Below are 25,732 nucleotides of genomic sequence, written 5' to 3' on the forward strand. Positions count from 1 at the left end.
GCGGCCCTGAGGTTCTCCGGCAGGCTGTTCCACAATCGGGGGCCATAATAACTGAATGTCGCCTCCCCGTGTGTTTTAGTTCTTACTTGTGGTATGGTTAAAAGGCCGGCACCGGAGGACCTCAGGATCCGCGAGGGTTGATATGGTAAAAGTAGTTCAGATAAATAAGAAGGCCCGAGACCATTAAGACATTTAAAAACTAATAAAAGAACCTTAAAATCGGTCCTGAAGCGCACGGGGAGCCAATGCAGCGATTTTAAAACTGGTGTAATGTGCTCCCGCCCTCTGGTCCTTGTCAGCACATGTGCGGCTGAGTTTTGTAGTAATTGTAGATTATACGTGTTCTTTTTGGGAAGACCAGAGAGCAGGGCATTACAGTAATCTAAACGACAAGAGATAAAAGCATGCATCAGCACCTCCGCGCTGGCCTGGGAGAGAAACGGGCGGACCCTGGCTATATTCTTAAGATGGTAAAAACCTATCTTATGTTTTTGATGTGTGGAATAAAAGTAAGTTCAGAGTCAAAAATCACGCCCAGATTTTTTACAGATTGTGATGGTTTAAAATCCTGTAACTTTCTCTCTGGCCTTCAGGACCAATGACTAAAACCTCTGTTTTGTCCTGGTTGAGCTGCAGGAAGTTTGCTGCCATCCATGACTTAATATCTAAAATGCAGTTAAAAAGGGCATCAATTGGCCCTGTGTTATCAGGAGACACGGCGATGTACAGCTGCGTATCGTCAGCGTAGCTATGAAAGCTGATGCCGTGCCTCCTGATGACGTCCCCAAGGGGAAGCATGTAAAGATTAAAAAGAGTTGGACCTAAAATTGACCCTTGGGGAACTCCACACTTTGTCTCGTGGATTCTCAAGGAACATGTATCCATACTTACAAAGAAACGTCGATCAGTAAGGTAGGACGTTAACCAGTTAAGAACAGTACCAGAGAGGCCAACCAGGTTCCTCAGTCTGTTTAATAAAATGTGATGGTCTACTGTATCGAAGGCGGCGGTTAGATTCAGTAGAACCAACACTGTGAGTTTATGATTATCTAAATTGCTCCTGATGTCATTTAAAATCTTTAAAAGGGCTGTCTCTGTACTGTGGTTCATCCTAAAACCAGATTGATGGCTCTCTAAAATATGTTCTGAGTTTAAGAGATCATTTACTTGATTAAAAACAAGTTTTTCTAAAATTTTACTTAAAAATGGAAAGTTGGATACAGGCCGATAATTATTTAAAACATTGGGGTCTAAATCACTCTTCTTCAGAAGGGGCTTCACCACCGCTGTTTTAAAGGAGGTGGGGAAGACACCTGTCTGAAGAGAGCAGTTCACCATATATAACAGTTGTTCCTCAAAGAATCCATAGAGTGTGGTGTGGGAATTGGATCAAAAAGGCAGGTTGTGGGCTTTACTTTGAAGAAAACTCTACCAAGTGCCCTCGCATCAACCAGGGCAAAACTTTCCATAGGTGAAATCAATGAAATCAATGATCCAGGTGTGTCGACACTTAAAAACTGTTGGGATAAAAGACTGGATCTGATGTCATTGATTTTTCTTCAGAAGTGGTCTGCAAAGTCCTCGCAAAGGGCGTTGTCTGGTGTCTTGGAGGATCTTTTAAAATTTTTGTTTGTTAAAAGATCGATTGTGGAGAATAAGAATTTGGGGTTATTTTTATGATCATGGATTAGTTTTTGGAAGTGGGAGATTCTTGCCTTTTTGACTGTGTTATTGTAAGATTTGAGGTGTTCACGTAATATTTCGTAAGTGAACTGTTAGCTTTGATTTCCTCCATCTCCTTTCAGCACTCCTCAATTCCCTTTTGAGTTTTTTAATTTCCTCAGTTCTCCACAGGGGTGTAGGTCTTTTTTTGATTGCTTTAATTAAAAGTGGAGCCACTTGATTTTATTGTTAAAGTTGTCAGTGATTAAATCACAGGGTGCTGCTAAAATTTCGGCAGGAGTGCTCTGTAAAATCTGGATAAAATTTGCAGCCACTTCAGAAGTTAGGTAGCGTTTCCTCACTGTTCTCACAGGGGCCTCCCGCTGGTTAAAACTGGTGATTGTAAAAAACACAGAAAAGGGGTCAGATACAGCCAGGTCCACAACAGAGGGCGCACTAATGGACAGGCCATAGGATATAACCAGGTCTAAGGTGCGCCCACTGCTGTGGGTCGGCTGCGTGACATGCTGCTTAAAATCAAGGCAGTGTAAAAGGTCTAAAAATTCTCCGGACAATGAATCTGAAGAGATGTCCACATGTAGATTAAAATCACCGGTTATTACAATTCTGTTAAAAGTGGTATGAATAATTGATAAAAGTTCTGAAAACTCACTAATAAAAGAAGTTGAGTACTGGGGTGGTTGGTAGACTGTTATACAGAGGATAGGTGGGCTGCTAAAAACAAAGGCATGATACTCAAATGATGAGTAGCTGTTAAAACAGACTTTGTTAGAGTGCATGGTGTTCTTTGTGATTGAAGTAGTACCACCCCCTCTTTTGCACCCCCTAGTTGAAAATAAAAAGTAAAAATTTGGTGGGGAAGCCTCAGTGAGAACAACAGGTGCATCAGTGCCAAGCCATGTCTCTGTAAGGGGAATGCTGTCCAGGTTATTATCTAAAATTACATCATTTATGATAAAAGATTTGTTTAAAAGAGCACAGCCATTTTAACGTCTGTGCTGAACGTGCGCTCGTCACGTGTTTCCAGAGGAATGTTAAAAACAGTGTTTGATCTAAAAACAGTCCTGGGTCTCAATTGTCTGTGTGAAATTATGGTTTTGATTGCATGAACTGGGGCCACTGAGGAGGGGGCATGTATGGTGTGGGTAGGGGGGGGGTGAAGGTGAGCGTGAGTGAGGTGCAGAGGGTCTGTGTGTAGGTGTAGTGAGTCAGGAGGTGGGAAGAAGCCTGAGGTTGGTGGTGTCCGGCTGCGGTTTCACCTGACCGAGGTGGGGGGTCAGACTGCTTCGGGTTTCTGGACTGGTGAGAGCCATGACCAGCTGGATGGACAGGTCCTGGAGGCGAGCTGGATCAAGCGCCCACGGGAGGGAAATCCTGCAGGCTTAAAATGTTAAACCTGTTATCCAGTGGTAGATCCGGAGGCGGTGGATGGGGAGATGGACGAGCCCCAGTGCCCCTGTCCACCACCGACCAGGGTTCCCTCGGCTTGAGTGGAGTTGAGCTCACCGAAGCCGGAGCCACTACTCCATCCTCCCTGATGGAGCACTGTGACTCCGCAGGGCGAAGGCAGGAGGTGGAGAGTGCCGATGTCTTGGGCTTGGCTCCCTGGCGGTGCCAGTAGGACTCGGTGGGTACTGGTGCCAGATTTCCGATGGTGATAGAGCCGGTCCACGGCAGGGTGGTGTTGTTCGTGGCCGTCAGGCTCCAGTCACCAGCGCTGGATGCCTTTAGATGGGCGATAAGCTTCGCCTGGGTCGTGGCGACGGTAGTAAAATCCATATGGACCTTGTCCCTCTCCTTGAGGTCAGCCTGCAGGCCAGAGACACTCTCCCTCAGTTTTGAGAGGGTGGGGAGGCAGGACTCACACACCGCCATCATACCTGCAGCCTGTGTAGGAGATCTGTCACCCCGGACCACAGTGTCAGCACATGGAGGTGAGTTATAATTTAGCTTCAGCTCTGGTGCCAAAATGTCCAGGGGGACCCTCCCCACTCTTAGGATAGCACACAGTTAAAAGATCCCACACAGTTAAAAGATAAAAAGGTTCTTTTAAAAATTGGCGCCTCGCTAATGCGGTTCAGCGTTGTGCGGTTCAGCGTACGACTTCCTGCTTCTGACGTACCTTCCTGCTTCCGGCAGGAAGGTAGTTTTATGCATACTGCAGACAACAGTATGTACTTTGTAAGGGCAGCTGCAGTACATACGTAAACTAAAAAGAAAAGTATGCAATCTGGAAAGTACCCAGTGAGTCTTACCTTCTTGGTGGGCATCTTTAGCTTCATTAACTCAGCCTCTCGACAGAGAACGTTCCAGGGAGCATGAATCTTCACAAAGCCCACTCCTTGAATTCTGGCCTAAGGGATATAAAACATAGTAAGGCTCAATTGTAACACAGCAACACTGCGTTTTGATTTCATTAGGAAAACATAACAGGAACTTTCTAAATTGAACAGGCTGTTGCATGTCAAAAATATGATAAATGATCGAGTAATTCTGCTCCATCACGTGTAAAATTGTCACATCATATGGTGATTGAGCAGTGTTTGCACTGAAATGCAAAAAAGAAGGGCAATAAACACTGCAGAAGAAATTGGAAAACGGTCATTAAGCACAGTATTAACAAGCCCCAATAATCTGCATAACAGGCAGAATGCTGAGTTACAACCGGCCAGTTGGATGTCGAGGTTTGTGTCACTGGTGGCAAGAAAAAGAAAAGAAAAGAAATGCAGCAAAAGTATCCTCTTGGATGTCCCTATGGTAGATAAAACATGATAAAGGGTCCTCTACATTGTGCTGAAAATTAACTGGTTACATAGGTATTTCATAATTCCCTGTGTGTGCTTTATAGGTGTAGTATTTAGAAGTTTAATTTTTTTTTCTCCCTGCCTCTCAGACAGCCGTAGTCTATCATTTTCGGTTTGTGTTGTTATTTTGAATGAGCTTGGTGACATTTGCATGTGATTTAATCAAGGTAAACCCAGCAGCTTTTTGGGCTGCAGTGCATCACGTGGTGATGGAATTACACAGCTAACGCCAGGCTTTGAAGTTTCTTTTCAAATTGGCCAAACTGTGTAATTACATCGTCATGTGATGCACTGTGGCCCAAAAAGACTTTTTCCCATATGCCAACATTGTTAAATAAGGGTCTGTAAAACGGTGGAAACGTTTTTTGGAGTGTCAAAACCCCTGCGAATGACTCGTTTCACTGTCATAAGTGAAGCCATTTGATCCAGTTACATTTGGAAAATCTAGAAGAGCCACATGATTAAATCATTTTATCCACCTCCAAGATAGCCACAAACTACACCAGAAGTTAGCTGGCTCGGTCAGCGGAAGTCTCCAGTATGGAGAGAATTTTGTTCCTTTATTATTCAATCAAATACAATAGATTTGAAACCAAAAAAGAGATTTGAGAGCAAAAGAGAGTAAGTGGCAATCAAATTTTTTTTTTTTGAGATCGAAACAGAACAGGTTGCAATTAAAAAAAAAATATGAGAGAGCATATTACTTTAACTTCAATCAAAACTCAAAACCATTTTGCTTATAAACCAGTCCTATTTGCTTTCAAGTTAAAAACCTTTGCTTGCAGATCAGTCCTCTTTGGTTGCAAATTCTAAAGTTTTGCTTGCGAATTCAACTGCACTTGATGGGCGGGGCCTACGCTGGTGGATGAGGGAAGAGTTTCTATTGGCTGGTTTGACCTGGCTCCAGCGCCAGCTACGCCTTCCGCATTACATCCACTTCCCCCTTGTGCTGTGCTGCTTGGAGGTAAGTTGATAGCCTGTTGCTCTTGAAACGTTTCCCATAAGTAATGAATTGCGCTATATATTGTTGGCTACAGCCTGCTGTACATTCACAACAACAACAACAACAACAACAAGTAATGAATTATAATGCCCTGCTGCTGCAAGCACACTGATTAGCAGCATCATCGTTGTCTCTGCTAGTCACGGCCTGAGCAGAGCAGCCTAATGAGTGAGTGAATTACTAAACTACCGCTGAACGCGGTGCCAGTTTCCACTGTGTAGCGGGCTGCTGCTACTCCCGGCTCCGTTCTCACTACAGCTGTTCTAATGTCAACAAACACACGAATAATTTAACAAATTCACGCACATATTTCTAACCAGCCAGCATTACTGGTCTGTACAGGAGCAGCTGCGTCAGACGGTCCGACTTAAATGACACTGAATGATGCTTTTGACCTCCGAGATGTAGAATGTGTAGGCTAAAGAAGAGAAACGCACATTTCAGCACCACTGATCTGTTTGTTGACATTAGAACAGCTGTAGTGAGAACGGAGCCGGGAGGAGTTTAGTTGAGGTAGTTTAGTAATCCACGGTAGTACTGTTGTGTAGGAACCGTGACGTGTTGGCACCGCGAGTACCATGCAACACTAAATGTTTAAATCACAGCCCTACGTTGTATACGCCTCCCTGTAATTCACTCACTCATTAGGCTACTCTGCTCAGGCCGTGACTAGCAGAGACAACCATGATGCTGCTAATGCTTGCAGCAGCAGGGCATTATAATTCATTACTTCTTGTTGTTGTTGTTGTTGTTGTTGTGAATGTACGGCAGGCTGTAGCTAACGATATATAGCGCAATTCATTACTTATGGGAAACGTTTCAAGAGCATCAGGCTATCAACTTACCTCCCAGTAGAGCTTAGATCAGGCCCGACCCTACCCGAGCCCGTTGTGTCCGAGCCCGGCCCGGCCCAGCCCGACACATTAACTGTAATTATGAGCCCGAGCCCGATTTAAACCCGACAATTTTTTAATACGTGGCGTAACAGTCAGAGTTATTCAATGTAGCCTCCTTTTGTTTAGTGGGTGATGTAACCTGTACGATGAAGAAGAGCAGGTGTACTTCTGCTCCCGGTGAGGATGCTGCTGACAGAGAGAAGACTCCCCATTTTATTTAGTAAAGTGTTGGTGCAAGAACCTCGGCCTGGATCGTTTGCATGTATGCCTGTAACATCTAGTGCCGTAGAGACCTGGCATGGTGTGGTCAGTATTATGAATAAAAGTGCCGTGTGGAAACCCCCACATGCTGCCTGCTGTCTCTTGAGTAACCGGAGGCACCGCACTAAAGTGGACCATCACCTTCCCCTTCAGCAGCCCACGTTACAGTGGGCTGTTATAACTGACGTTCTCAACTACAACTCCCAGGTGTTTGAACTACAGAAGTCTGTTTACAATCATCTTAATGAATAATGCAACAAGGACGAAGCATGTACACTGCGTTGTTTGTTTATTCATAACGGAATGGATCGCAAATGAAAAAAGTAATGATTATATAGAAAAAAAAAAAAACACAAATGCTGGCCCGAGGATAGTGGTGGGAAATAAGTCCGGGCTCGGGCTCGGGCTCGGGCTCGGGCAGAGAATCTAAACTCTACCTCCAAGCAGCACAGCACAAGGGGGAAGTGGGTGTAATGCGGAAGGCGTAGCTGGCGCTGGAGCCAGGTCAAACCAGCCAATAGAAACTCTTCTCTCATCCACCAGCGTAGGCCCCGCCCATCAAGTGCAGTTGAATTCGCAAGCAAAACTTTAGAATTTGCAACCAAAGAGGACTGATCTGCAAGCAAAGGCTTTTAACTTGAAAGCAAAGAGGGCTGATTTATAGGCAAAATGTTTTAGAGTGTTGATTGAAGTTGAAGAAATATGCTCTCTCATATTTTTTTTTCAATTGCAACCTGTTCTGTTTCGATCTCAAAAAAAAAAAATTTGATTGCCACTTACTCTCTTTTGCTCTCAAATCTCTTTTTTGGTTTCAAATCTATTGTATTTGATTGAATTATAAAGGAACATAATTCTCTCCATACTCCAGTGCGCTCACTTCAAATGCACATCCAGGCATGTCATATTTCTGCTGATGACAATAACCAATCAGGGAGCTTGTTACATCGTCTAATTTGCATTGTTTTACCAGCTCAAGGCCCAAAGTGTCACATCAAGGCTAAATGGAGAGGCTAAAAGGAGAAGCTAAATGGCTAAGTAAATGGAATAGCTAATAGGAAAAGGAAAAGCAGTGGGTAAATGCAAATGCAGATAGAAAAGGAAATTGCCCATTTAAAGGTATAGTTGGTAATGTTGGAGAGCTAGCAAGATTTGAAAGTGGCACCTCGTCTAAGCTCCATCCCCTTCTCCCCCTCCCGTCAGTGCTCCGTCCAAAGCCCCGCCCCCACAAACTTGAACGCGCATCAGACAGTCCGTCAGCAGGGCAGAGGAGAGCCGTTAGCATTGGGCTAATACAAGCTACAAAAGTAGCTAAATTGGCTAACGTTACATATTTCATGAAAAAAACAAATCCCCCCGAAGCAAAACAACTGATTACCTGTCCAACAGAAAGACAGCAACCTCTGCATCACTTCTGGAAGTGCTACTTTTGGCTGCATTTTCTCTGCCATTGTTCTCTGTTGCCAACTCTGCTTCCTTCTTCTTCTTCTTCTGTTGTTTTATGGCTGTTGGCAAACAACTTTTAGGTGTGCATTACTGCCACCTTCTGACCTGGAGTGTGGATCTCCCGTTTACTCGATATGGAGTGTGCTGAATATATCCGGCAACGATGACACGTGATGAGTGCGCGCAGGGAGGAGGGGGGGGACAGAGGGGGGTGCAGGCAGGACGAGACATGAAGGCATCTGATTGGTTCTTTCAACTCGGACCGAGAGGGAGGGATTGGTCAGAGTTTTTACAGGCCTGCAGCTGCCACAGAGGTCTGATTTATTTGGTTCCTTTTTCTGAACACATTATGTATGGACTACTCTCAGGGTGGAAAGACCATTTCACCCAGTATAACAAAAAGTGTTTCTGAACAGGATTACCAATTATACCTTGAAATGCCTGATTGAAATCTGTATTCTTAATTCAATTTGTGAATCCAGCTATTTATTTGTCTTTTTAACTGCATTTTCAAATAGATTTTTAAATTCCATTATTTATTTATGAATTCATTCATGTATTTTGAAATGATGTCCTTTTTGACTGTTTTATGTTGTTTTTGTAAATCCCTTTTTAATTTGAACTATTTATTGATGGATTAATATTTCATTTGTAAATTCTATTTATAATTCCTCTTTTTATTGCCCATTAAAATATCAAATAATGAATTACTGTGTAATTTACTCTATTTATTAATAGATTGATAAATTAATTTTTAAACTAACTTATTAATGCCTATTTTTATTGTACAATTAGTTAAATGCTTTATTACTAATTCCGTGACACTTGGAGTCCTCCATACCGAGCTGCAGGCAAAAGCTCTGAGTGGAAAAATAAATGTAACAAAATGATAAAAACAAATACATTTAAAATCATTTGCAAAATTGCCATACATGATTCCAATTGATTATGTTCACTTGTCATTTTATCTGCTTGTCCGTTTTTCCTAAACTCTTACTTACAGTCTCTCTAAAGCCTTTTTTTATCGTTACATGAATAAAGGCTGATATTTTGCATTGAATGTCATATTTCGCAAACGCATCGATTGGACAATTGCTTTCACCACAGTGACACTGGTGATAACCAAATTTCACATGTGTGTTTGCAGTGGGATTTTGTGTCTGCCCTTGTGCCCAGTTTCAGGAATATAGGAATTGAGACCTTCTATGTGGTACTGGTAACCTCAGGTCAGCCATTTCAAGTTACTGCTGTGGAGAGCCATATTTTCTATTTATATGCTGGCATTAGGACATCTTATACATATGCACAATATCAGTTTACACTTTTACATGGCTGATACACAGATATATCTAAGCTGCAACCCTGCAAATAGTTTTACAGAAATCCACTGCCTCCAAAATTGAGGACATTCAGAAGTGGATGTCTCCTAACTTTAGTTAAATATAAAGGATATTTGCTGAGGTTATGCCACATGCGTCGACAACTGCTTTATAAAATAACTTCAGTCCAGACAACCACAGTTAAAATGGTTGTATTAAACTTCCCTGCCATTACATTAACCACCTTGTTTCCGAAAATGATGGGACTGGTCAGGGATGGGCGGTTCATGCTCCTGACAGGGCAGGATGTAATTTTTTTTTTTTATTATTATTAATTTTTTTTTTATTTCTTTTCTATTGCTTTACTTCTGTTATTGTTCTGTTTATATCCTATTCTTTTTTGAATGTAACAAATGTTACGCTCAGTTCTGAAAGCAACAACTTTTGTAATTGCATTTGAATATGCTTATTTGTATTGTATTTTGCACCTTGCAATAAAGGAAAAAAAGAAAAAAAAAAAGGGCAGGATGTAAATATCAAGGCTGAGCAGCAGCGCAGCCCCTCCCTACACGCAGAACACGCGCTGTGCGTAGGTCCCCACGATCCATGGGGGGCCCCATTTTGCGCAAGGGGGCGCATTCTGCAAATGCGCAAAGGATGCGCATCGCTGCTGTGAGGCGTGCTTAGAGCACCAAGTCAGCCCGAGGCAGGAGAGAAAAAAAAAGAGACGAGTAATCTGACACCGCACGCGTTGCCGCAATGATTGACAGCACGCAGCATCTGACCAATCAGCGGTCAGATGCGCCGACAGGCAGTTGGATGCAGGTGGAGAGATGGCCTCCAAACAGCAATATGAATCGGGAGCAAGCAAAAGAAAGACAAAGTCAAAACAAGAGGGGGCTCGTGCTTCACTTGAAGGTGGGTATGTTGTTGAAATAAAAAAGAAAAACTTTGTGGCATAAACACCCCAGCTGCTAACCTGCTAATCATGAGACAGAAGAGAGGATAATTCTGTCTAGATGTGGACTGGAGATTAAATTTTCCAGCAGCCCTGATTATCATTTATTGAATGTCTCGTTAACTGCATATACATTCACCTCTGTTAAAAAAGGAGTGGTTAATTGACCAGTTGGTGGTCGTATGTTGGCTCAGGTTTATAGCCTATCAATCTATGCTATCAATAGAAGTTTTGGGCTATTTTTATGGAGGTAAAAATGTCGCCATCTCTTGGTGAATTTAATTCATAACACTCATATAAGATTAGATAAGATAAGATAAATTAAGAAAGGCTTGTTTCATTGTTGAAAGAGGCTGTTCATTTGATTTGTTCCTACTAATAAAGGTTGTAAACCTAAATGGCATTTCGTGATACAGTCATTTTGTCAAAATAAAATTCTGCTTAGGGCCCCAATCTGGCCAGGGGCGGCCCTGCTGGGCAGTGATGTTAGCTAGTTTAGTTAGCTAGCCTCTTGTCCATGAGCAAATGATGCAGTTGGCAGGTGTAGTTTAGTAGACAAAAAATAGTTCCTACATAAAACTGATTTCTGGAAAGAGACTACTGTTGAGTTTCCATTAAATTGAAGGGAATGCAGACAAATCTACAGCTGATATCTCCAAAACTCTCAACATAATCGAGATGGATGAAAAACAGTTCAGGCAAGAGGACAGGTATCTTTTATTTATCTTTTTGAACTGTTCCTTTAACTTTTAATTAGTGCCTCGAGCCTTGTGTCATGGTTGGGGTCTCTGGGTAAGTTATTGTTATTGTCCTGATTAGTTTCACCTATCCCTGAGGAGTCTCCCGTGTATTTGCTCCTTTTATGACCTCGCTGTGTCTGTTTTTCTTACTGTTTTCTCTGCTCACTTGTGTTCAAATGATTATCACTCCCTGTGTATTTCACTCCCTGTCTTCCTCTCTCTTTGTCAGTCTGCCTGTTCTGTTTCCCAACGTCAGGCCTGTGTCTCCAGTGTTCCTCCTACTCCTCGTGTTCCTGCCTGTGTTCCCAGCGCTTTAGTTTTTGTGTTTTTTGGACTTGTTTTCTTCTCAGATTTGCCCCTGCCTGCTCCATCTGTTATTGTTGCCTTTTGTGTTTGCATTTTCGATTCTTTGTATTTAGACCCTGCCTGCCTCCTGGGTGTTTTGCATTTGGGTCATCACCATTTTTTTGTATATTCTCAACGTAACACCTTGTACCAGTTACCATCATCCTTCAGGGAGGTTGGTTTGACACTTAAATAATGTCGATGAGAACAATCTGGACATTGGCCCAAAGGAAATTCAGCCTCTCCTCTTCTCTCCCTTTCTCTCTAGTTTACATGTCATCATGTCTTTCTCTCCCTCCATTTGTATGTTTGTCCCACCGCATTTTCTGTATTGTGTGGTCTGTCCTCTTTCCAGGTCTTCACGACTGAGAGGTCGTGTGGCTCAGGTTCTAACAATCTGGCCACACCTTAAGGTGTTCGACGTTCTCCTGAAACCATACTCTTCATTCATGGTTTACAATAGAGGGTGGATCGGGCCTGGAAATTAAGCCCGTGCCAGGCCCGAACCCGAGACTTTCAGACCCGACCCGACCCGAGCCCGAATTAATTAATTAAAAACTAGGCCCGACCCGGCCCGATACCTGAAATATTATTATGCAAAATTCACGTTATTTTCAATGACGACAAACAGCGGCAGCGCAGCTTCTCCTGATGAGACGCGAGCCAGCTCTCTGTCCACACTGAATCCCACACACACTCTCTCTCTCTCTCTCTCTCTCTCTCTCTTCTCTCTCCCTCCCTCTCCGTTATTTGAAATGAGAAGCGGTAGTGGAGGAGGAGGTAGGCTACCACCCGTCCATCGTTTTAATTCACCAACTGAAAAACAGCCATCCATCATTTCATGAAGTGTGCCTAATTAGCGCTCATGAGGAGGAGTCTCCTCTCCGGGCGTAACACAACGTCAATATTTATCTCATCACAGTCCGCCGTGCATTAATTCATTAAAAACTCGGCCCGGCCCGGCCCGATACCCGGGCGGGCTGCCCGATCCGGGCGGGTACCCGACCCGATTCCAGCCTCTAGTTTACAACATACATCACATGTATTTATACATTTGTCAAAATAATTTGTATAAATTGGGATTTTTTTTGCTCATCTATTCTGTACACATGACATCTATTTCCATTCTATCCATCCTCGGAGAGGGATTCCTTCACTGTTGCTTTTCCTGAGGTTTCTATCATTTTTTCCCCCTGTGCAAGGACCTTTTGGAGGAGTTAAGAACAGAGACCGGGCCGGATCTAGGCATATCAAAGTCAATTACATGCATTTTCAGAAGCGCTGTACGGACAGGAAGAAGTGGATAGATCCTTTAAGACCAGGAGATCTCTTAGTGTGGTAGTGTTCATAAGCTTGTGCTATAAGTGGTGTTGGAGCAAGCAGTCAGCAGCTTGTTGGGATGGAAGCAAATTGGACCAGTATACGTAGCACAGCATGCAGAACAGAATACTACATCTTATGTATATTTCTGAATCAACTATTAATAGATTTGCAAATTGCTATCAGCAGTCAGTAAAAAAAGTACAATATGAAGTCAATGTACTGTCAGATCATGCTCCATACATATTGTAGCTCACATTTCCCAATATTTACATATCAAGAACTAAGCAATGAACAGTACATAACTATCTGACTAAGCAGTCATTCAGTGCATAAATTCTTTCTATAATAATACTCCTGGGGCCAAATGTATAAACTCTGCGTACACATGAAAAATGTACTTACACCACTTTCCATTCATGTTTCCAAATGTATAACAATCCATAGAGGGTGAGAATATGCGTACTACTACACACTCAAACACCACACGTACTGTGCACAGAGTCTTTTCAGTCTGACTAGTGTGATGTTGGCAAAAAAGGAAAAGAAAAACGTGAATTAGGGTGACATTTTATCTAGATGTATTTTTTTTTCAACTGGTTATGTGAGTATTAAGGTGAAGGAACCCCTAAAGTTGTCTTATTTGGTTATATAAAGGGAACAGACTTGATTATTTAATGTTTATTGTTTTTTGTCCTGATGCTTATGTCCGTTTTGATGGAATGTGATCTTAACAATGTGTCCTGTCTGTTTTCTTGTATGATAAGAGCATTACTATGATCCTCGCAGTGGGCAAGGTTACCTGGCCTATGGATTGAAAACGGTTCAGCGCAACAGTACGAGTCCAAGCGGGCGACCCAAGGAGTGTGAGAGACCTCAACATCTGAACAGCTATCAGGTGATGAATGCATGGAGGCGATGTCCATGATGAAACATTCAGTGGACCAGCCAGTTGTCAAAGAGAAAATGAAGGCAACGTTCAAGCATAGACAGAAGATGCTACATGATCCAGACCAGTCCTCACTTGTCCCAGATCACTTCCCATGATTCCTGGATACACAAGGCTTGGAAAGAAGTACAGATGAACTCGATATAACAATTGATAGATATGTTGTATTGTGTTGTGATATGTTTTTCTTTGTGTTAGATTGACCAGGAATTCTCCATGCTCTTTGGAGAAGACGTCTCTGGCAAGTTCATTGCAAAATGGCCAACTGTCTGCAAAAGCCTTCGCCCTGGTACTCATCTGGATGACCTGTCTGCTCAGGAAGAATCAAGTGATAATGGTAAGTGAACATGGATGTTTGCTTTGGGCAGTGTTCTTTATGTGTATGCCTATGATCTAACTGCATATGGGATGTGTGTGTGTGTGTGTGTGTGTGTGTGTGTGTGTGTGTGTGTGTGTGTGTGTGTGTGTGTGTGTGTGTGTGACTATCAATCCACTAGGATGGAACAGTGACTTGGCAGCTATCCTCCTGCTCGTTCATCTCTTACCTCCGAATGCAAAAGGAAAAAGACACAGAAAAATCAGTGCCTTGGAAGCTGCTGACCATGTGATCAAGTTCATGAAGGTATGTTCTTGACATATAATTAAATGAATGTTGTTTTTCTTCTCATAACATTACATTGGTTGATTGTTTTTCAGCTGTGTGATCTCCCTCAAAGAGCTGATAAGAGGAAACACTGCTTAACAAGGAATTGGGGAAAAAAATAGCCATTTTCATTACATACATCATTTGATGCATTGTTAAAAAAGTCAAGCACATCGCGTTTGAATTGAAATCTGGTGACCAAATGGTTTAACTGTAAAAGGGAAAAAAATGCTCATTAAATTATTAGATGACGCAAAGTAAGTTGGATAATGTTTTTTTATCCGTCACTTGTGTGAGAACAAAGTCAAATCACTGTTCATCCTTCAATCTTAGGTGGGGACGAGCATGGCAAAGTTCCTTGACAGTTTTGGATCAGCACAGCCCTTCCTCCTCTCAAATGTCTTTCATCAGAGGTGACTGAGCAAGCCTTAGATAAAGCCAAAGAGTGTTTTGAAATGGAAAAATGTTGAACCAGTGGAGCATGTTCTTGGTGTGCGTTATGATGCTCGCAGAGATAGAACTACAGATGTATATAGTCAAGTTCCAGTCAATGACAAGTTTATGTATGTGCCAATTTTAGGAACTCTTGAGTCCATGTTTACCAACCAGTGCCTGCTTTCAGCAAGTAAAGCCTCATGAAGATGGCATTTTGAAAGACATTAACGATGGTTCATACTTTAGAAACCATACTTTGTTTTCACAGCAAAGATATGCACTCCAGATCCAACTTTATTATGATGACTTTGAAATGGCCAATCCGCTTGGATCTGAAAAAGGAATAAGCAAACTTGGCTGTGTTTATTTTATATCAAGAAATTTGCCAACCCAGCTTAATTCAGTTTTGTTCAACATTCATCTTGTGGCACTTTTTCATTCAGAGGACTTGAAGAAGTATGGTTTTTGTCCAATCCTACAGCCTCATATTGATGATTTGAAAATTCACAGGGACACAGGGAATCCAGGTACCCTTTTCAGATACACCTTTTATTCAGGTTACTGGTGATAATTTGGCATTACATAGCCTTTTTGGTATGGTTGAATCGTTCAGTGCAATTGTTGCAGATTCTTTTTAATTGACGAAACAAGTTTGAAGTCTGTATTCATTGAGGATGACCCGGATTTAATCCTTCAAACAAAAGAGCTCTATACAGAACATTGCAATGCTGTGGCACAAAATCCCACTCTAGTTCACTATATATCCCTGGAAACTACAGTTGAACGTCTGCAGTCAGAGGATTTATATATATACAGTATATATATATATATATATATATCTCTGATATATATCTCTGATATATATTAGGGCCGGGACTCGATTAAAAAAATGTATCTAATTAATTAGAGGCTTTGTATTTAATTAATCGAAATTAATCCCATTTTTAATCGCATATAAATATTTGACCTGTGAACATTGAGAAGCAATTTTTTTCATATAGGTTTTAGTATACCATTGAATAATGACTGAATAAAAAAAAAAGAAAGAAAAAAAAAAGTTCCTTTGTAATATTTACATTTTTGGGGATACTGAATTTTAGGTCTTCATTGAATGTTAGCCATAATTATTACTATTAAAATAAACTGAATAAATTAAGACATGGGATGTTTCATTCGGTGTGTAATGGACATATATATATAATGTATTAGTTTAACTTTTTGAATTGAATTAGTGACATAGGCCTTAATAAACTCTCCCATGACATTCTAATGCACCTGTACATCAGAAACAATAGGAGTGATAGGTACAGTAGGATATGCAATAATTAACTCCTGCATACATCTTGACAGCTCTACTTTACACTGTTGATTTGTATAATCCCCACAGACATGTCCAGTGATTTTCAGCTTTCTGTTTACATTTGTCTGTTTTGATGATACAAGTCAGCGGTCCTGAAATGTGTGTTTCTCTTCTATAAAACACATTCTACATTGCGGAGGCAACGTCTTTCCACTTAGGGCTTCCTTCACCTTTGAAACGGGGCAGAGCTCCATGGGAAACACCTGCCTGACACAGCAACGTAGGGAACCGTGTAGGGCTGTAACGATTCATCGAGTTACTCGAGTTACTCGATTACAAAAATTGGTCGAGGCAAAAACTCTGCCAGGAAGCGTCGTTAAATTCCTATGACGCGCAGGGATCTTGAATGTTCCACACGGACCGTTGTTAAGGAAGCACACCACTAGCACGTGATACATTCACTTAGTTGGCGTGATGGCGGAGAGTCAAGATGTCCGTAAAAGACAGAGAAAGTCTAAAGTTTGGGATCATTACACACTCAAAACGGAAGGGAACAAGGTGGAATGTAAGTACTGCAAAGCAGAGCTCGCTTACCACAGCAGTACGACTTCAATGATTCAGCATCTGAACCGAAAACATCCACACCACCATGCTGTTTCACCAAGCGGCGCTGAAGCAAGGTAACGTAGCCTCTTTACATTGATGGTCGCTGATTTCAATAGCATAGCCTACTGTATTTATAACGATGTCGTGATGCGGTTTGACTTGATATGATGTTTAGCGTTGATGTGTTTAATTAGTAAACTTATTCACGTTCAATTGCAAGAGTATATAGTAGGGCTGGGCGATATGGCAGAATATCGCTATGATATGGCTCCAGGGGGGTTAGCCTCCTGTTTGCATGCTCGCCAGAATCAGTTTGTGCGCGTTTAAAAAACGTAGATATGATATCTGCTTTACAGACAGTTGAGACCGACGTGACATGTTCTCTCTCTCTGTCTGTCTGTAAGTGTGTGTGCACGTGTGTTTGTTTACGTCGGTCCGGAGCTCCTCCCTTCGTAAAACAGAGCGGAGGAGAATTGTAGATGTACATGTTTTACAGTAAGTTGAAACTGTATTGTTATTTAATTGTTTGCACTTGCACTAAATGGGTAAATTGCAATAAAGTTTTGGAGCCAAATGTTGGAGTTGTAAGAAATACCTCTGTTTTTTTAAGAAATAAAAGCCAAATGGTTGATCATTTTACAGCCACATCATTTTCGTCATGCATTATTTGTTTTGGTTGTTTAAAAATGCAAAAAAAAATATATATACGATTAATCGATTAATCGATCGATAAAGTGCTAGATTAATCGATTCCAAAAAGAATCGATAGCTACAGCCCTAGAACCGTGCACGTCCGTGGCGCACAGCTCCACGGACATGCACGGGGGGAAAAAACGGCGTCGCCGTCGCACGTGATTGTCACTGTCAGCCTGTTAATTTTACTGACCCGAGCTGAGACGCACCCCAAGTGTCGACGGCTTTTTAACTCGTTAAATAATTGTGCTCCAGTATAATCGGTACGCCTGAAACTCATCCAGTGAGGAACGTTCCGCGGTGCAAATATAAGTGCGATTAAAATGCGTTAATTTTTTTAACGCGTTCATTTTTGTGTAATTAATTAATCTTAATTAACGCGTTAAAGTCCCGGCCCTAATATATATATATATATATATATATATATATATATATATATATATATATATATATATACAGTATATATTTGTATGTCTTATTATGAAGGTAACGCAGCCTAGAAAGTTAAAATTAGCTTTTATTAGATTTTTTGGGTGAGGGATAGGGGCAAAAATGGCTCTCTTGATAGCAAAGACCCCTGGCATAGACACTCAATAGTGTTAGTATAAACACCCAATAGTGTCATTATTACATACACTTTCAACACTACAGTTTGTTGCATTTACACTACAATGGTGTTGGTGTTAAAAAACAGTGTTAGCTTTTAATATTGTATTTTAACACCAGTGTAGTGTGAATACAACTCTTTAAAGTGTTAAATTCTGACAAGGAAGAGTGTGAATTTAACTGAAACTGGGTGTTAAACTTTTAACACTTTCAAAAATGTTACTTTAACACTGTGAAGTGTAGATGCATATAAACTCTTTGCCTGTGTTAAATTTAACACCATGGGTGACACTATTGAGTATCTATGCCAGGGGTCAGCAACCTTTACTGTCAAAATTAAATTTAACACCATGGGTGTTAAATGTAACTCCAGCGTTTTTGCTGTGTACCACAGCTGATAAAGTCAGCCGCACAGATGAGTGTGGCACACACAGTTTTTTTCTTCCTGTTAAATCATTAATTCCCCCGCAAAATTACTTATTCCACTTATTCCATAATTTCCATGCATTACTGTTGGAAAAAACAAAAAGCTGAACCATAACATTGATGACCTCATGATATGGTAGATAATCTTTAAATATGCTCGGCCCGTGATCATTTTTGTATTTGAAGTATTTGGTTTGAATATTTCACTGGGTGTGGGTGGTTACAAGACTCATGAACTATTACGCTCAGGTGTCGGGTCGGGTCGGAACCTTGGGTTTTCGGGCTGTCGGGTTTTTCCGAAGACCTCTACCCTACACACACGAAGAAGCCGGGAAGCCGGCGTGCTGTGTGTAGCGACACACAAGCGCGGTGATTTACTGTTACGGTCTGAAAGACACAGGCGAAAGCAAAGTCGGCTTATTGGGGGACAGAAATATCGTCTTTGATACGGGATTGCTGTGTGTAAGCGGCTAATGTTACTACACAGACACAAACAAACTGTTAGCCTGTGGCTACATCCAGCTGCGTGTTTGTTTTGATTACAGTATGATATCAAGACCTATGGGGAGATGCAGTTAAAGAACAATGCCTTCAGTACCTTCAGTATTTGTATGTATCTTTTATCTGGGTTAAACAAGTAGCCTGTTCATAACACCATCTCTTGTAATAATCACATAATACAGAATTTATAGACTGTGAGAGGAGAGGGATGGACATGTCCGCATCCACGGACACGAGTATAGTGAGAGAGAGAGAGAGAGAGAGCATGACTGAACTAGGCAGTGCTGATAAGCTATAAAACAAGATTCTGTTATTATACTGACTATTTCTATTTCACAGGCATACTGTTATAGCGCTACAATCAGGAATATGTCCAGCTGTTGTAATCCCCTCCTGGTGCTTGCATGTGTTTGAGTTGTTGCAGAGTGGCGTTTCATGTTGCAAAGCAAATCAACTCTCTCCTTGAAGGCAAGGTGGACAGACCAGACAAACATGCTGGCAGAACACCTGCTCCACAGTTAGGTGGAAGCTAACGACGTGGCTGAATATTCAGGGATGGCATTACTGTTGGCCAGTTTGTACATAGTGATACATCGATACATGGTGAAGCTCTACTTAAAATTTTCTTTTGTAATATTTCCAAGAATTCCATTTTTTTTTCCTTTTTTGCGCTGATTGAAAAAGAGCATTATAAACAAGAGGATGGAAACCCACCAATAGTGTTTCCTACTTGATTACATTGTCCTTGTGTGTACTGTTTTAACTGTGTAATCTTTGTAAATGGGGTGTCTTTTGTGTCCGTAAAGTACATCACAGACACTATTATAAAATATATTTTAAGTAGAGTTGACAGTGTTTCTGGAAAAAGTAAATGAATAAAGATGTAAACTCACGTCCTCATCTTTCTCCAGCTCCAGTCCCATTTCTCTCAGTTTCCCCTCAAACTCCTCCCTCCTGAATGTCTTATGATCCTCATGGCCGCTAAAGGTCTCTCCTGGACATCCCAGCTCCGCGTTGGCCCTCAGTGATGACGGTGGGGACAATGAGTCTTTTGCCCTTTTTACTGTGTAATGTCGGAGATGTTCAGAGATGTGATGGGGGCCACGGCGTAGGCTGCGGGCAAAAGCATTCTCAGTGAGCAGGTGCGTTGACTGTCGACAGGAGCGCCCCCCGGCCTGCTTCTTCAAAGGGTAGGTTAGGACGTAGTCGACACGCCGCTGACCGTCTTCGAAGTAGAGACCGTGCTGGCAATGGGTGCTTTCCTCTGGGGTCAGAGCTTTCAGCAGCTGACAGCATGGGGGCAGACAGAGACAGGTGATAATTAAGGACAGAGGACACTGCATGTAGGCAACAACGATTGTGAGCAAATTTGTTTAAAAGGCCGGGGCGACTCAGAATGCTTCTTTTTTATGTCAGCTACTGCTGCTCATGCTAATTAGGCACACTTACGTGCAATTGACAACAACTTTACACCAACATTAGCGAATATATGAAGGATTCTTTTTTAATTCTTAAAACAGAGTTTCTGTTTTTGTGTGTGTGTGTGTGTGTGTGTGTGTGTGTGTCACATTCCTCATCACATACATGTTATAAAAACAGAAAGTGTAGAAAGTAGTGGATTATACACCTCATCAGACTACACCCAGAAGGCAGTAGCCTTGTATTTAAAAATTCTTATTCAAAAGCATTCTGAAGAAGAACGGCACTCAGTAAAGTACATACCTCCACCAAGACCCAACAGCTCTTTGATTCATTCAAGCCTTATCCACGTTCATACTTGATAGCCCTGCATCACTCCAAATTTGAACCCACCCATAACTGCATAACCATAACACGTATGTGAGTTATGGTTTCTGACTGCTACGTACTACGGTAAGCATGTTGCGTCATTGCGTCACTGCGTCATTTCCTGTTGTTGTGTTACTGATAGTGATAGCGTACCTGTGCTGCTCCGGCTCGTCCGAGCAGATTATTGTTATATTCCTTGCTGCAGCGGCCGAATTCCCGCTTACAATTAAGCACGTACTAGTCCACTAAAGGATTCAACAGTACTCTGTGTTTATAGCTTAGTCGCTAAACTTACTGCTGTTTGTAGCTCTCTTAGCTCTGCTAGCTAATCTATCGTATCCTAGCTTAGCCGCTATCAGCTAGCGATGGCTTCTCTCTCTCCCTCTCGCTCTCCTCTTTTCTCTTGCTCGGTGTGCCAGATGTTTAGTTACACCTCTGCCTCCCTTAGTGATACTGGTACATGTACTAAGTGTAGTTTATTTGTAGTGATGGAGGCGAGGCTCAGTGAGTTGGAGGCTCGGCTCCGCAGCATGGAAACTCCGACTGTAACTGCTGCAGTTAGCCAGGCCCCCTTAGCTAGTGCGGACCGAGCAACCGTAGCTTCAGTTAGCATAGCTTCAGTTAGCCATCCCTCGGCAACTCCCGAGCAGCCGGGAGAGCAGGGCGGCTGGGTGACTGGTCAAAAGAAGCATAGTACCAAGGCAAAGCCCACGGTACACCATCTGCCGCTTCATGTTTCTAACAGATTTTCTCCACTCAGCGACACACCCGCTGAGAAACCAACTCTGGTTATTGGCAGCTCCATAGTACGAAACGTGAAGTTAGCGGCACCAGCGACCATTGTGAAATGCATCCCAGGAGCGGGCGACATCGAATCAAATTTGAAACTGCTGGCTAAAGCTTAACGTAAATATAGTAAGATCATAATACATGTTGGCGGTAATAACTCCCGACTACGCCAGTCGGAAGTCACTAAGATTAATGTTGAGTCGGTGTGTACCTATGCCAAAACAATGTCGGACTCCGTAGTTTTCTCTGGGCCCCTGCCAAATCTGACCAGTGATGACATGTTTAGCCGCATGTCATCATTCAACCTCTGGCTGTCGAGGTGGTGTCCAGCAAACGATGTGGGCTTTGTTGATAACTGGCGGACTTTCTGGGGAAAACCTGGTCTGATTAGGAGAGACGGCATCCATCCCACTTTGGACGGAGCGGCTCTCATCTCTAGAAATCTGACCCATTTTATTAGCCAACCACCAGCCTGACAACCCAGAGTTGAGACCAGGAGGCAGAGCTGCAGTCTTACACGCTTCTCTGAGCTTCCATTAGATCAGTTGCACACCCAAAACTTTAATGAGACTGTGTCTGCCCCCCGACCACCTAAATTAATCAAATCAAAAGTCAGCAGAAGAGGAGTTGTGCATGAAAATCTAATAAAAATTAACAGCAACTCTGCAATTTCAAAACAAGACAAGAGAATTAAATGTGGACTCCTAAACATCAGATCCCTGTCATCGAAAGCTGTATTAATAAATGACTTAATTTCAGATTGTAATATTGATCTATTCTGTCTTACTGAAACCTGGCTGCATCCTGAAGAATATGTCAGCCTGAATGAATCCACTCCCCCTAGTCATATTAATACTCACAATCCTCGAGGCTCCGGCCGAGGAGGTGGTTTTGCTGCTATTTATGACTTAAGTCTGTCAATCAATCCTAAACCTAAATTAAATTATAACTCATTTGAAAGCCTACCGCTGGCAATTAATTCAATGCCATGTCTTAATATAATAGAGGACTCCTCCACTAACCTCAGTTCCTCACAAATTGATCATTTTGTTGATAGCACTGCAGGCTCATTGCGAACAACACTGGACTCTATTGCCCCTCTGAAAAAGAAACCTATAAAACACAGGAGGTTAGCACCTTGGTATAACTCGGATACCCGCAAATTGAAGCAAACATCACGGAAATTTTAAAGGAAATGGCATTCCACCAATTTGGAAAAATCTCGCTTAGCCTGGAAAGATAACCTTAAAATATATAGGAAGGCCCTCCCCAATGCCAGAGCAAGCTATTACTCGTCATTAATAGAGGAAAATAAAAACAACACCAGGTTTCTTTTCAGCACTGTAGCCAGGCTGACAGAAAGTCACAGCTCTACTGAACCATGTATTCCTACAACGCTCAGTAGTAATGACTTCATGAGCTTCTTTAATGATAAAATTTTAACTATTAGAGACAAAATCCATCATCGCTTGCCCTCAACTGGCACTATTGTATCTTTAAACACAGGAACCTCAGAAACAGTTGCAAATTCTGACTTATATTTAGACTGCTTCTCTCCCATTGACCTCCACCAACTAACTTCGATGATTTCTTCATCTAGACCAACAACTTGTCTCCTAGACCCCATCCCAACTAGGTTGCTGAAAGAAACTTTACCTTTAATTAGCTCATCTCTACTAGAAATGATCAACCGGTCTCTATTAACAGGATACGTACCACAGTCATTTAAACTAGCTGTAATTAGACCGCTTCTTAAAAAGCCTAATCTTGATCCGGAAGCTTTAGCCAACTACAGACCTATATCCAACCTCCCTTTCCTCTCCAAGATCCTTGAGAAAGCATTTCTTCATAACAATAGTTTATATGAGGATTTTCAATCAGGTTTTAGAGCACATCATAGCACAGAGACAGCACTGGTGAAAGTTACAAATGACCTCCTAATCGCTTCTGACAAAGGACTTGTCTCTGTCCTGGTCTTGTTAGATCTTAGTGATGCATTTGATACCATTGATCATCACATTCTACTACAGAGACTGGAACACTTAATTGGCATTAAAGGACCCGCATTAAACTGGTTTAAGTCCTATTTATCGGATCGATTTCAGTTTGTACATGTTAATGATGAGTCATCCCTGTATACCAAGGTTAGTCATGGTGTTCCTCAAGGCTCCGTGCTTGGACCCATACTATTCACCTAATATATGCTCCCTCTAGGAAATATAATTCGGAAACACTCCATAAACTTCATTGTTACGCAGATGATACCCAGTTATACTTATCAATAAAGCCAGATGAAACTAATCAGCTAACTAAACTCCATGCATGTCTCAAGGACATTAAGACCTGGATGACCTGCAATTTTCTGCTGTTAAATTCAGATAAAACCGAAGTTATAGTACTTGGTCCTAAACACCTTAGAGATGCATTATCTAATGATATAGCTAGTTTGGATGGCATTAACTTGGCCTCCAGCACCACCGTCAGGAATCTGGGAGTTATCTTTGATCAAGATATGTCCAACTCCCACATAAAACAAATTTCAAGGTCTGCATTTTTTCATCTACGTAGCATTGCAAAAATCAGGCCCATCCTGTCCAAAAAAGACGCAGAAAAGCTAGTCCATGCATTTGTTACTTACAGGCTGGACTATTGTAATTCTCTATTATCAGGCTGCCCTAACAAGTCTCTAAAGAGTCTCCAGCTGGTCCAGAATGCTGCAGCACGTGTACTGACAGGAACTAAGAAAAGAGATCATATTACTCCTGTATTGGCCTCTCTGCACTGGCTCCCTGTAAAATCAAGAATGGAGTTTCACCTACAAAGCTGTTAATGGTCAGGCACCATCATATCTCCAGGAGCTCATACTACCCTATTACCCAACTAGAGCATTACGCTCCCAGAACGCAGGATTACTTGCAGTTCCTAAAGTCTCCAAAAGCAGAATGGGAGCCAGAGCCTTCAGTTATCAAGCTCCTCTTCTGTGGAACCATCTTCCTGTCCAGGAGGCGGACACCCTCTCTACCTATAAGAGTAGACTTAAGACCTTCCTTTTTGATATAGCTTATAGTTAGGGCTGGCCCAGGCCTGTCTTGGACCAGCTCTTAGTTATGCTGCTATAGGCCCAGTCCGGGGGACAAATGACACACTGAGCTTCTCTCTCCTCCTCTCCTCTCCATCTGTATACACTATGCCTGTATACATGCCCCATCTCTGCATGTCACTGACTTCACTTCTTCCTCGGAGTCCTTGTGCTTTCTAGTCCTACAGGCTCTCAAGGATCCTGGCCGCACCCGGGTCGTGGATCGTGGATGCGCCTACTGCCATGGCCCTGCCTGACACCCACCACTACTGTTGCTAATATTAGTCATATCTCTGTTACATACGTTTCACTACTATTATTGTAATGCATTACTACATACTATCCTTAACGTTAACCACTACTACTGTTATTACTAGTAGTCACATTTCCATTATGTGCATTTCATTATTATTGCTGTAATACCTCTTTATGTACTTTCATTCCTGTCAAGGATCTATTATAATTGTATACATTGTGATCTCGTTGCTCTGCTCTGTACATGCAACATCTATTGCACGTCTGTCTGTCCTGGGAGAGGGATCCCTCCTCTGTGGCTCTTCCTGAGGTTTCTTCCGCATTTTTTTTTCCCTGTTAAAAGGGCTTTGTACGGGCAAGTTTTTCCTCACTTGAATCGAGGGTCGAACGACAGAGGGTGTCGTCTCTGTACAGATTGTAAAGCCCTCTGAGGCAAACTGTGATTTGTGAATTTGGGCTAGGGGTAAACCCTAACCCTTTTCAATTGATGAAAAGAGAAACAATGTTAAAATTAAATACCTTTTTAACCATTTTAGATTACATCTGTGGTCCCAAAATAAGTGTATCCAAAAATCCGTTACTTTGTATTTTCATATCAAAATTCAGACTTAAGTCTTCATCTTATAAAACAAAATTTCACATGTACATAATACAATAATACATAATACAGCATATTATCATCCACCATCAAACAATCTTTAACTTTAAGCACTGAGTGAGTAGCAAAATGCTCAGATTTTATGTCAAAAACATGCAACTGGAGTGTTTCTGGGGTTGAGCCTCAGAAACACTTTCTCTCTTTCCGTCTAACGTCCTCCGGCTGCTCTGCCTGAACCCATAGTGATTTTCTCATGAACAGATGGCTTCACTTGTTGTCAAAGTGACTAATA

General features: G+C 41.9%; 1 protein-coding gene across 3 annotated transcripts in view; it reads right to left on the reverse strand.

Annotated features, from left to right (window-relative positions):
* The window catches only part of ano1b (anoctamin 1, calcium activated chloride channel b), a 113,703-nt gene that overhangs the window by 67,113 nt on the left and 20,858 nt on the right, over positions 1-25,732 (reverse strand). For 2 of the 3 annotated variants that reach the window (XM_084364868.1, XM_084364869.1), the window contains exons 2-3: positions 19,825-20,217; positions 3,939-4,037 (exon numbers count right to left, since the gene is read on the reverse strand). In XM_084364868.1, the coding sequence (XP_084220994.1) occupies positions 3,939-4,037; positions 19,825-20,217 (492 nt within the window). Of the gene's footprint in view, positions 1-3,938; positions 4,038-8,022; positions 8,145-19,824; positions 20,218-25,732 lie in introns of those variants that run through there. The other variant, XM_084364870.1, reaches the window with a different exon arrangement.

Source organism: Pagrus pagrus (assembly GCF_965226575.1).
Source record: "Pagrus pagrus genome assembly, chromosome: 10".
In the NCBI taxonomy this organism is placed as follows: domain Eukaryota; kingdom Metazoa; phylum Chordata; class Actinopteri; order Spariformes; family Sparidae; genus Pagrus; species Pagrus pagrus.